The 13,882-nt window shown below is 45.5% G+C and overlaps 1 protein-coding gene across 1 annotated transcript in view; it reads right to left on the bottom strand.

Moving 5' to 3' along the window:
• The window catches only part of LOC112071577 (slit homolog 3 protein-like), a 185,089-nt gene that overhangs the window by 43,015 nt on the left and 128,192 nt on the right, over positions 1 to 13,882 (bottom strand). The window contains 5 exon segments of the mRNA XM_070439444.1: positions 641 to 695; positions 698 to 777; positions 2,952 to 3,045; positions 7,335 to 7,474; positions 8,592 to 8,689. Coding sequence (XP_070295545.1) covers positions 641 to 695; positions 698 to 777; positions 2,952 to 3,045; positions 7,335 to 7,474; positions 8,592 to 8,689 — 467 coding nt within the window.

A 13,882-nucleotide genomic window follows, 5' to 3' on the forward strand; every position in this document is an offset into this window, starting at 1 on the left:
TACCTTTTGCACCACCCCACACCACCCAGCACACTGCACCACTCTGCACCACCCTGCACCCCCCACACTACCCTGCACCACCTTGCACCACCCTGCACTACCTTGCACCACCAAACACCACCCAGCACACTGCACCACTCTGCACCACTCTGCACCACCTTGCACCACCTGCACCACCCTGCACTACCCTGCACCACCCTGCACCACCCCACACCACCAAACACCACCCAGCCACTGCACCACTCGCACCACCCTGCACCACCGCACACCACCCTGCAACACCCAAATCACCCTTACCACCCTGCACCATCCTGCACTGCACGCCTCAGACTAGACAGCCAAGTGGAGGATAATAAAGCACCATCTGTAGCTCCTCACAGTCTGGTGGTGTGTGTGTGTGTGTGTGTGTGTGTGTGTGTTGTGTGTGTGTGTGTGTGTGTGTGTGTGTGTGTGTGTGTGTGTGTGTGTGTGTGTGTGTGTTGTGTGTGTGTGGTGTGTGTGTGTGTGGTGTGTGTGTGGTGTGTGTGTGTGTGTGTGTGTGTGTGTGCTCTGCAGCTGGCCTGACGCTGTTGCGGCACTGAGCCTACGTCAGCCTTTGCAGTAAGATCAGCGTGTGTGTCTGTGCTGTGTGTGGACTCACCTGAAGCCCTCTTTACACACGCAGGTGTATCCATTGACAGCGTCCACACACTCGGCCCGTGCTGACACTTGTTCTCCAGACAGTCGTTGTAGTCCTGCTCACAGTGCTGGCCCACATAGCCTGGCAGGCACTCACACCTGACACAGGAAAATAAAGAGGTACAATGTTACAAAGGAAACAGTCTCTTTCTCTCTCTCTCTCACTCTCCCCCCTCTCTTCTTTTCTCTCTTTCCCCCCTCTCTCTCTCGCTCCCTCTCTCTTCTCTCTCTCTCTCTCTCCCCAACTCCCTCTCTCTCTATCTTTCGCTACTCTTTCTCTCTCTCCCCCTCTCTCGCTCTCTCTCGCTCTCTTTCTCTCCCTCCACCTTCTTCTCTCTCTATCTACTCTCTTTCTCAATTCAACTCAATTCAATTCTCTCTGAACACTTAACTGTTATTCAAATCCAATAACTTTTATTTCCTGAGAGGGAACTTCATGTATTGAACTCAAAATATAAATGTACTCTTAACAACTGGCGCTGAACAGTTCCTAACTGTGAACTTCTAACTTCCTAACTTCTAACTGTGACTGAACTCTTATTACCTTAAACCCACTCTCTTGCTCTTTCTAACATAGAAAAACTGCAGTTCTACTGCAGTAGTGTGCCTTTAAACAGCACAGTCACGTACACTAGAGTTTGTTTCCTCTTCATAAAATAACAGGTTATTAACATGTTGGAGGAACAGAACAGAACAGGATATTAACATGTTGGAGGACAGAACAGGATATTAACATGTTGGAGGAACAGAACAGAACAGGATATTAACATGTTGGAGGAACAGAACAGGATATTAACTGTTGGAGGAACAGAACAGAACAGGATATTAACATGTTGGAGGAACAGAACAGAACAGGATATTAACATGTTGGAGGAACAGCACAGGATATTAACATGTTGGAGGAACAGAACACAACAGGATATTAACATGTTGGAGGAACAGAACAGAACAGGATATTAACATGTTGGAGGAACAGAACAGAACAGGATATTAACATGTTGGAGGAAACAGAACAGGATATTAACATGTTGGAGGAACAAACGAACAGGATATTAACATGTTGGAGGAACAGGAACAGATATTAACATGTTGGAGGAACAGAACAAGAACAGGATATTAACATGTTGGAGAACAGAACAGGATATTAACATGTTGGAGGAACAGAACAGAAGGTATTAACATGTTGGAGGAACAGAACAGAACAGAATATTAACATGTTGGAGGAACAGAACAGGATATTAACATGTTGGAGGAACAGAACAGGATATTAACATGTTGGAGGAACAGAACAGAATATTAACATGTTGGAGGAACAGAACAGAACAGGATATTAACATGTTGGAGGAACAGAACAGGATTAACATGTTGGAGGACAGAAACAGGATATAACATGTTGGAGGAACAGAACAGGATATTAACATGGTTGGAGGAACAGAACAGGATATTAACATGTTGGAGGAAACAGCAAACAGGATATTAACATGTTGGAGGAAACAGAACAGGATATTAACATGTTGGAGGAACAGAACAGAACAGGATATTAACATGGTGGAGGAACAGAACAGAACAGGATATTAACATGTTGGAGGACAGAACAGAACAGAATATTAACATGTTGGAGGAACAGAACAGGATATTAACATGTTGGAGGAAAACAGAACAGGATATAACATGTTGGAGGAACAGAACAGAACAGATATTAACATGTTGGAGGAACAGAACAGAACAGGATATAACATGTTGGAGGAACAGAACAAGAACAGGATATTAACATGTTGGAGGAACAGAACAGGTATTAACATGTTGGAGAACAGAACAGGATATTAACATGTTGGAGGAACAGAACGAGAACAGGTATTAACATGTTGGAGGAACAGAACAGAACAGATATTAACATGTTGGAGGAACAGAACAGGATATTAACATGTTGGAGGAACAGAACAGAACAGGATATTAACATGTTGGAGGAACAGAAACAGAATATTAACATGTTGGAGGAACAGAACAGAACAGAGTATTAACATGTTGGAGGAACAGAACAGGATATATTCTGTTCCTGTTCAATACATGAACAGGATATTAACATGTTGGAGAACAGAACAGGATATTAACATGTTGGAGAACAGAACAGGATATTAACATGTTGGAGGAACAGAACAGAACAGGTTGTCCTGACGACAGGAGGACGACAGCCCACTTCCTGTTGGGCTGCCTCTGGTGACTTCTGATCTTTTGCAGTCTCGCCCCCCATCTGAGAGCTGCATGTCACTCACCTGTAGCCTTTGGTGAGGGGGAGGCACTTGGAGTCATGCTGGCAGGGGTCAAAGCCTTGCATACAGGGGTCCACTCCCTCCTCACATAGATCCCCTGGGAAGACACACACACACACACACCACACACACACACACACACACCACACACCACACACACAACACACACACACACACACACACACACACACACACACACACACACAACACACACACACACACACACACGAGAATAGAGAGATGGTGAGTTCATGGCCTGAAACGTCATTTCCGACCTACATAATACTAGCTAACGTCTGTGCATGATTTGACTTAGTGGCTTATTGTGCGATTATTCTAGTGCATTGTATATATACGAGCCTGGGATTTGTGTGTAATGTTTGAGTGTGTTTTGTGATTTGTCCCATTGTATTATTATGTCTCCCTAAAGCACCATCATGGCTTTCTCAGCACAGTGGGTCATGTTATACTGCCGGCCTGCTCCACTCTCCCATAGAGTGGGGGTTGAAACACATGTCTTATATTGTTGCTGTAATCTGCATGGAATACAGGCTTTGCCTGCCCAGCAAGGCCCCATCGGAATCCACTAAACACTGCCTGGCCAGGTTCAATAAACCCCTGTCTCTGTCCACCTGCCTATGTGAGATCCGCTCCTCTAACAGTGTGGGTGGCTGGGGCTCAGCCAGGCTTTCACAGACAGGCCTCTCCTCCACTCCTTTACACTCCCTCACCCCCTCCCTCCCTCACTCTCTCCCCTCCCCTCTATCTACTGCCAGGTCTGTTTCCTCTGCCTCTCCCTCATCCTGCAGCCTCATGGTGGAGCCTTGGGGAAGCCTGCCCGCATCCAGCATCCCCAACAGCCCGCTGCGTTAGAGGAAATCCACTCCAATTGGGTTTTCTATGGTGCATGGTCTGAGTCTGCCTGTTCTCACTGCTCAGGCCTGGCTCTGGTTTCGATTGGTGCGAAGACCTGCAAGTCATTGGCTAAAGAAATCAATAGAGGGCCCTCACCTCCTCCCTGTAGGCCGTCTCGTCGTTGTTGGTAATCAAGCCTACCACTGTAGTGTCGTCCGCAAACTTGATGATTGAGTTGGACTCGTGCATGGCCACGCAGTCGTGGGTGAACAGGGAGTACAGGAGAGTGCTTGGGCTTGGGCTGAGCTCACTGGACTGTGCAGGACAGCAGGGACTCCCCCCCCCCCCACTCGCGATATTTTGCCCTCTTTGGCTCTTTGCTCCGACGTGATTGAATTATCATTCCAAAGAGCAGTTTCAGATCAATTCAGAAAAACTTTCCCCAAAAATATAGTATTTGGTTTATTTAGTTGCAGTTTTAGTCCAGAGGAGTTTAGGATTTTGTCTATGTTTAAGCTAACCTTTATCTTTATGTGGTTGAATACTTTTTTGGGGGATGGGCAATATAACAGCATTAGTTGATAATAAGTGTATTACAGTAGGATAAGAAGTGTATTACAGTAACATAAGAAGTGTATTACAGTAACATAAGAAGTGTTATTACTGGGTAACACGTAATGAACTGTATTATAGCAACATAACAACTGTATTACAGTAACATACAAAGTGTATTACAGTAGCAAGAAAGGTATTACAGTGAACGATAAGAAGTGTATTACAGTAAAAATACGTGTATTACACTAACATAAGAGTTGCATTTTACACTTAACAGAAGGAAGGTGTATTACTCTTACCGCGTAACACAAGAATTGTATTATAGCAACATAAGAACTGTATTACAGTAACATACAAAGTGTATTACAGTAACATAAGAAGTGTATTACAGTAGCATGTCATGATGTTGGCTTGATGGGTGASGTTTATGACCCCCATAAATACGTTCCCCTGCGTTTCTCTCTCTCTACTCTATAGAGTTGACTCTTGAAAAAGCCCTTTGTTAACATAGAGATTCTGGGAACATCAAAAGATGGGAAATGGAACCATATTTCGGTAATCCAACCAGTTGAAAATTTGCGTTGGGACTTAATGAATATGATGTCAGTTCAGTTGTCGTCTGAGACATTRTKAMTGATGAYAGGACGACATAAAGTGTATCTTGGAAARTCTACACATTCTAGTTATCAGATTCACATGGAATCGTTGTGCAATTTAAATGTTTAAATATGAAACTATTTGTGAAAAGATGAAATGTAAGTTTTAGCTTCTTAAATGAGAGAACAGTTTATCATAGAGAAACTCTGAAACACGGCCCTCTCTCCCAACCCTATATAAGCCCCTTGACGAAAATGTAACTTTCTGTTCCAAGGACGTGTGGACTTGAGGTCCCCACGTTGAAAGGACAAAGACCACCTACAGAACTAAGCCAACCTTAGAGAACCTAACGAAATTAGCATCGAATTTCAATGTGAAGGTGACGACCTACATGTCGGAAGGATGAATTTCAACTATACCAGCCAGAATATAACATGAGCATATAGCATGGCAACTTGGTACGAACTTTGAACCCTTATTCACTAAAGAAGTGATACCTCCTAGCCGTTGCGTTAGCGCAGCAACTGTAGATGTGGGCTAGGAGAGGACGGACAGAGTATCTCTTCTACCACACGACGACGGTACTACCAAGTATCCTGATACCACCAGAGACATTCTTCAAATGACAAGAGATCCCTGCTGGGCAACATGGCCTACTATCGACGATCAATCTACCGAAGCGCAGCTCAGAGTAAATATTTATTGCATTTTCCTTTTTCAAATGGGCGGTAATTTAGAATGCATAAGATACTGTATTTACGATAGCATGGCTTCTCCCTTTGTTCCTCAAGTCTTCCCGCTCTTTCACTCAAACCCAGCTGTCATATCTGTTCCGTCCGCCAGGGACGTTTTCCTTTATGACGTAATTTGTAATCAATGTATGATCCATTCTGTGTAGATGTAATTCTGTGTGATTATTTAGGTATTTAGTAAATAAATAATTAAACCCAATTTTGTATTGCTGATTCAACTTGTTAGCCAGGGTTCGTGAAGATAACCAAGAATTTATAACTTTCAGATGAGACTAAATAAAGTGACGATTAAATATGGACTGCTATTGAGGTAAAAGACTACTAGGTCTTTAAGAGTTTATTCGGAAGATAACAGCTCTATAAACATTATTTCGTGGTGCCCCGACTTTCTAGTTMATTATTTACCTGATTAGCTTAATCAGGTAATATTAATTACAGAGAAATTATTTTATAGAATAGCATGTCATATCACTTAATCCGGCATAGCCAAAGACATGACAAGCATAAGAAGTGTATTACAGTAACATAAATAGTGTATTACAGTAACATAATAAGTGTATTACAGTTTCATAGGAAGTGTATTAGAGTAGCATAAAAAGTGTATTACAGTAGCATAAGTAGTTTATTACAGTAGCATAAGAAGTGTATTAGAGTAGCATAAAAMGTGTATTACAGTTGCATAAGTAGTTTATTACAGTAGGATAAGAAGTGTATTACAGTAGGATAAGTAGTTTATTACAGTAGCATAAGAAGAGTATTAGAGTAGGATAATAAAGTTGTATTTCAGTAGGGAGTGTATACAGTAAGGATTAAGAAGTGTATTACAGTAGGATAAGAAGTGTATTACAGTAGGATAAGTAGTTTATTACAGTAGGATACGAACATGTATTACAGTAGAATAGGAAGTATATTACAGTAGGATAGGAAGTGTATTAGAGTAGGATAAGAGTGTATTAGAGTAGCATAAAAAGTGTATTACAGTAGGATAAGTAAGTTTATTACAGTAGCAATAAGAAGAGTATTAGAGTAGGAAATAAGTGTATTCAGTAGGATACGAAGTGTATTACAGTAGGATAAGAAGTGTATTACAGTAGGATAAGAAGTGTATTACAGTAGGATAAGTAGTTTTATCTACAGTAGGATACAACATGTATTACAGTAGAATAAGGAAGTATATTACAGTAGGATAGGAAGTGTATTAGAGTAGGATAAGTAGTGTATTACAGTAGCATGAGAAGTGTATTACAGTAGGATAATAATTGTATTAGAGCAGGATAAGTAGAGTATTACAGTAGCATAATAAGTATATTACAGTAGGATAAGAATTGTATTAGAGTAGGATAAGAAGTTTATTACAGTAGATTAAAAATGCTACTGTAACCGCCTCCCACCCTCCACTGCCACTTCAATTCTGAGCCCCACCCGATACCCGACATCAGGACAGATTCTTCTTCRCATCCCAACCCACCCAAATAGAATTGTTCCCGAGAGAAGATCTGTGACCTGCCAAATAACACCAATGTATTTTTTTTAATTATGAGGCTAGTAGTAGGCTATTATTCCACTCTCTGCATGATTTCATTTGTCTGCATGTCTATTCGACATTTTGATAAAATGTGTATCATACCTATGAAGTTTTGGGGGCAGAAGCAGGTATAGTTGTTTATGCTGTCCACACAGGTAGAGTTGTTCTCACAGTCATTGTCCTCACAATCGTCAGGATTCACCTCACACTGCAGACCCTCGTACCCAGGAGGACACGTACAGCTTGGGAGGAGAGAGACAGGATAGCAGTCACAGATAGTTAGTTAGGACACTGCCAAAGTCATGGAAGTGTACTGGGTTTCATTCCACTTCACTTCAAATTTCCGCTCCAGATGCCCTCTGCTCTGTGGCCCTGGCCCCTCTATTAAGGACTAATGCCCTTTGAAAGCCTAAGACTTGCACCTCAATTTGAATAACAACAAGGGTAGAACTCCAGTGACATTTGAAAATGTAATGTAATCAGGTCTGTCTGTGAATTCAATAACTCCAATTAGACGTGTGTCCCTGTAAGATCCTATGTGGAAGGGCATTCATCAAGCTAGAACTAAATGTCGTGTGGAATCGGTAGACCGCTTGACTCTGTCTCTCTCTCTCTCTTGTCTGTTATGCCCGCCTGCCCTAGCTGGCCTGGCTGTGCTGTGCCGGCGGGGTGGCACAGGGTTGGCATCATGGGTGCGGYGTGGCGGGCAGGCTCTCAGCAGAGCAAAGAGAGATAAGTGTCACTGGTGAGACGAGTAGCTTTATCAAACGCCTGTTGTTCTTTGAAGGCCAGCGGCTTCTGATTGAACATGACCCTGAGGATATGAGCGATTGTGATGTCCTTTAGCAGTTCTCCAGAGGGACTGACTGAGGGGCTGGAAGTAGAGAGGGGGATATACAAAGCTACTGTAAGAGGCCTGAAGGTTGCGACCCCTGGAAARCGTGACATCATAGTGACTCAAGGAGATGAACCTTTGTGTCGGTGCATAGCTAGAACAGATACAGGCTTTGTAGTGAGGTCATGCTGTAAAGCCTTCATCTGCTATATCAAAAGGCTGAGGAGAGATCCCACTTGTGGATCATTGATGAGGCAGAGAGCTAGGGTTGGTTGATWGGTGTTTAAAGGCCGAACAGTGAACAATGAAAGAGAGGACAGTGTGGCAGTGGTCTGGCCCCAAGCCTGATGAGGAACAACACCAGCATGGACCATGGGCTCTCACAGAGTCACTCACACACTGGAACAAACTGCTGCCTGCATGTTACTCCTCTGTCTGTGCCCACTATATAGGGAATAGTGTGCCATTTCAGACGGCCTCTCTTCTCTGTGTGGTGTGTGGAGAGAGTAGTGGGTAGTGGGTACCTGAACTGGTCCTCTTGGCCTAGGATCACGTGGCAGGTCCCTCCATTGGCACAGGGGAAACTGATGCAGGCGTTGATGGATATCTCACAGTTCTGTCCCTGGAAGGGAGGAAGGGAGGAGGGAGGGAGGGGAAGACAGAGAGGGGTGTGAAACAAAGAAGAGACTCAGGGGGTATGCTAGCAGACCTTACTAAATAAATAAATAAATAAATAAATCAAAACAGGAACATTTTACATTTGTCTACAAATTCTAAAATAAATTATCCCAGCAGAGAAAAACGTCCTCTGTATGCTACCTATATCCCCCCACTATAATCCCCATACTTTAATGAAGACAGCTTCTCCATCCTGGAGGGGGAAATCAATCATTTCCAGGCCCAGGGACATGTACTAGTCTGTGGCAACCTAAATGTCAGAACTAGACAAGAACCTGACACCCATATTAAGAAATGCTATAGATGGAAGGAAAGTAGTGTGGAAACCTACCAAAAAACAATTAGGCAACAACAAATCAATCCCTTTCAGACAACTTCCTGGACAAAACGTTCCACTGTAATAGGGAAGGTGTAAACTTGGCAGTAGAAAACCTAAACAGTATATTTGACCTCTCAGCTTCCCTATCAAATAAAAAAAAAATCAAACAAAAAAMCGAAGAAATGAACAACAATGACAAATGGTTTGATGAAGAATGCAAAAAACCTTAGAAAGAAATTGAGAAACCTGTCCAATTAAAAAAATAGAGACCCAGAAAAACTGATCCTATTAAAACAATACAAAAATGCACTATGGAAAAAGAAGGAATAGCAGGTCAGGAATCAGCTCAATGTAATTGAAAAATCCATAGACTCTAACCGCTTCTGGAAAAACTGGAAAACACTAAACAAAAACAACACGAAGAGTTATCTATCCAAAATGGAGATATATGGGTAAACTACTTCTCCAATCTTTTTGGCTCTATAACAAAGAACAAACAGCAAAAACATATACATGATCAAATACAAACCTTAGAGTCAACTATTAAAGGGTACCGGAATCCACTGGATTCTCCAATTGCATTGAATGAACTACAGGACAACATACAAACACTCCAACACAAAAAGAACAAACAAACCAAAACAAAGGCAAAGTCTTCTCATGCTTTGTTGATTTAAAAAAAGCCTTCGAATCAATTTGGCATGAGTATCTGCTATACAAATTGATGGAAAGTGGTCTTGGGGGAAAAACATACAACCTTACAAAATCCATGTACACAAACAACAAGTATGCAGTTTAAATTGTAAAAAAACTCACACATTTCTTTCCACAGGGCCGTGGGTGAGACAGGGATGCAGCTTAAGCCCCACCCTCTTCAACATATATATCAACAAATTGGCGAGTGCACTAGAAGAGTCTGCAGCACCCGGCCTCACCCTACAAGAATCTGAAGTCAAATGTCTACTGTTTACTGATGATCTGGTGCTTCTGTCCCCAACCAAGGAGGGCCTACAGCAGAACCTAGAACTTCAGCACAGATACTGTCAGACCTAGGCCCTGACAGTACATCTCAGTAAGACTAAAATAATGGTGTTACAAAAAAGGTCCAGTTGCCATGACCACAAAAACAAATTCCATCTAGACACCATTGCCCTAGAGCACACACATCTATACATACCTCGGCCTAAACATCAGCACCASAGGTAACTTCCACAAAGCTGTGAACGAACTGAGAGACAAGGCAAGAAGGGCCTTCTATGCCATCAAAAGGAACATAAAATGTGACATACCAATTAGGATCTGGCTAAAAATACTTGAATCAGTTATAGAACCCATTGCYCTTTATGGTTGTGAGGTCTGGRGTCCGCTCATCAACCAAGAATTCTCAAAATGGGATAAACACCAAATTGAGACTCTGTATGCATAATTCTACAAAAATATCCTCTGTGTACAACGTAGAACACCAAATAATGCATGCAGAGCAGAATTAGGCCGATACCTGCTAAATATCAAAATCCAGAAAAGAGCCGTTAATTTCTATAACCACCTAAAAGGAAGCAATTCAGAAACCTTCCATAACAAAGCCATCACCTACAGAGAGATGAACCTGGAGAAGAGCCCCTTAAGCAAGCTGGTTCTGGGGCTCTGTTTTACAAACACAAACAGACCCCACAGAGTCCCAGGACAGCAACACAATTAGACCCAACCAAATCATGAGAAAACAAAAATATAATTACTTGACACATTGTAAAGAATTAACAAAAAAACTGAGCTAACTGGAATGCTATTTGGCCCTAAACAGAGTACACAGTGGCAGAATACCTGACCACTGTGACTGACCCAAACTTAAGGAAAGCTTTGATTGTGTACAGACTCAGTGAGCATAGCCTTGCTATTGAGAAACGCCGCCGTAGGCAGACCTGGCTCTCAAGAGAAGACAGGCTATGTGCACACTGCCCACAAAATGAGGTGGAAACTGAGCTGCGCTTCCTAACCTCCTGCTGTCACGTTCCTGACCTGTTTTCTGTTTAGTTTTGTGTGTTAGTTGGTCAGGACGTGAGTTTGGGTGGGCATTCTATGTTGTCTGTTTCTATGTTGGTTTTGGGTTGCCTGGTATGGCTCTCAATTAGAGGCAGGTGTTTGACGTTTCCTCTGAAGAGAGGAGATTGAGGCGTGTGTTATGTCAGTTCGTCGTACTAAGTCTGTCTACTTTCGTTTTGTTATTTTGTTAGTTTATTCAAGTATAGTTTGTTTCGTTTTGTCTTGTAAATAAAATCCATCATGTATTCACAACCCGCTGCGCCTTGGTTCGATCACTACTCCTCCTCTTCTTATGAAGAGAGAGAGGAACGCCGTTACAGAACCACCCACCAAATATCGAGAACCAAGCAGCGGAGTAAACGGAGTAAGGGACAGAAAAAAGAGGAATGGACTTGGGACGATGTATTGGACGGGAAAGGTTGCTACACACTGGGAGGAGATCCTGGCTGGTAGGGATCGCCTCCCATGGAACAGGTGGAGGCACTGAGAGAGAGCGGGCAACCGGAGAAGGGAACCGGAGTTATGAGGGGACGCGTCTTGCACGGAAGCCGAAAAGCCCGTGAGTAACACCCAAAAATTTCTGGGGGGGGGCTAAGGGGTAGTGGGCCAAGGGCAGGTGGAGACCTGCGCCCACTTCCCAGGCTAACCGTGGAGAGCGGGAGTACGGGCAGACACCGTGTTACGCAGTAGAGCGCAGGGTGTCTCCTGTACGTGTGCATAGCCCGGTGCGGGTTATTCCACCTCCCCGCACTGGTAGGGCTAGATTGGGCATTGAGCCAGGTGTCATGAGGCCGGCTCAACGCGTCTGGTCTCCAGTGCGTCTCCTCGGGCCGGCATACATGGCACCTGCCTTACGCATGGTCCCCCGTTCGCCTAAACAGCCCGGTGCGGGTTATTCCACCTCCCCGCACTGGTCGGGCGACCGGAGACCATTCAACCAGGTAAGGTTGGGCAGGCTCAATGCTCAAGAGAGCCAGTACGCCTGCACGGTCCGGTATTTCCGGCGCCACCTCCCCGCCCCAGCCTAGTACCTACAGTGCCTACACTACGTACTAGGCTACCAGTGCGTTTCCAGAGCCCTGTTCCTCTTCCACGCACTCTCCCTATAGTGCGTGTATCCAGTTCGGTGCCTCCAGTTCCGGCTCCACGCACTAAGCCACCTGTGCGTCTCCTAAGTCCTGTACACACTGTCACTTCTCCCCGTACTAGTCCTGAGGTGCGTGCCCTCAGCCGGTGCCACCAGTGCCGGTACCCGCACCAGGTATAGAGTACGCTTTGAGAGTCCAGTGTGCCCTGTCCCTGCTCCCCGCACTAGTATGAAGGTGCGTGTCCTTAGCCCGGTGCTCCAGTTCCGGCACCACGCACCAGGTCTACAGTGCGCCTTACCCGGCCAGAGCCATCCGTCTCCTCAGCGCCATCTGAGCCATCCGTCCTCCGCGCCATCTGAGCCATCCGTCTCCCCAGCGCCATCTGAGCCATCCGTCTCCCCGCGCCCATCTGAGCCATCCGTCTCCCCAGCGCCGTCTGAGCCATCCGTCTGCAATGAGCCTGCAAAGCGCCCGTCTGCCATGAGCCTGCAAAGCCGCCCGTCTGCCATGAGCCTACAGAGCCGTCCGCCAGACAGGAGCCGCTAGAGCCGTCCGCCAGACAGGAGCCGCTAGAGCCGCCCGTCAGACAGGATCTGCCAGAGCCGCCAACCAGACAGGATCTGCCAGAGCCGCCAACCAGACAGGATCTGCCAGAGCCGCCAACCAGACAGGATCTGCCAGAGCCGCCAACCAGACAGGATCTGCCAGAGCCGTCAACCAGACAGGATCTGCCAGAGCCGAACCAGACAGGATCTGCCAGAGCCGTCAGCGAGCCATGAGCAGCCAGAGCGTCAGCGAGCCATGAGCAGCCAGAGCGTCAGCGAGCCATGAGCAGCCAGAGCCGTCAGAGAGCCATGAGCGTCCAGAGCTGTCAGCCTGCATGAGCGTCCAGAGCCGTCAGCCTGCCATGAGCGTCCAGAGCCGTCAGCCTGCCATGAGCGTCCAGAGCCGTCAGCCTGCCATGAGCGTCCAGAGCCGTCAGCCTGCCATGAGCGTCCAGAGCCGTCAGCCTGCCATGAGCGTCCAGAGCCGTCAGTCAGCCATGAGCTGTCCCTCAGCCAGAAGCGGCTAGTAATCCTGAACTGCCCTCAGTCCAGAGCTGTCTCTCTGTCCGGAGCTGCCCTTCAGTCCGGAGTTCCCCCTCTATCCTGAGCTACCTCTCTCTCCTGAGCTACCTCTCTCTCCTAAGCGATCCTCTGTCCTGAGCTATCCCTATGTCCTGAGCTACCTTGTCCCAGAGCTGTCCTTGATTCTGGTGTTGCCCCTAAATTTAGGTGGGGTTATTTGGGGGTGGTCATTGTGGGGAGGCTAAGGAAGCGGGGATTGATTATGGTGGGGTGGGAACCACGCCCGAGCCTAAGCCACCACCGTGGTCAGATGCCCACCCAGACCCTCCCCTGGACTTTTTGGTGATGCGTTCCGGTGAGTACGCATCTTGGAGGGGGGGTTATGTCACGTTCCTGACCTGTTTTCTGTTTAGTTTTGTGTGTTAGTTGGTCAGGACGTGAGTTTGGGGTGCTCTCTTGTTGTCTGTTTCTATGTTGGTTTTGGGTTGCCTGGTATGGCTCTCAATTAGAGGCAGGTGTTTGACGTTTCCTTGATTGAGAGTCATATTTAGGTAGGCTTGTTCAACAATGTTTGTTTGTTGGGTGGTTGGTCTCCTGTGTCTGTGTCGATGTTACACCATAAA

The sequence above is a fragment of the Salvelinus sp. IW2-2015 genome, unplaced genomic scaffold (genome assembly GCF_002910315.2).
Source record: "Salvelinus sp. IW2-2015 unplaced genomic scaffold, ASM291031v2 Un_scaffold1648, whole genome shotgun sequence".
NCBI classification, from domain to species: domain Eukaryota; kingdom Metazoa; phylum Chordata; class Actinopteri; order Salmoniformes; family Salmonidae; genus Salvelinus; species Salvelinus sp. IW2-2015.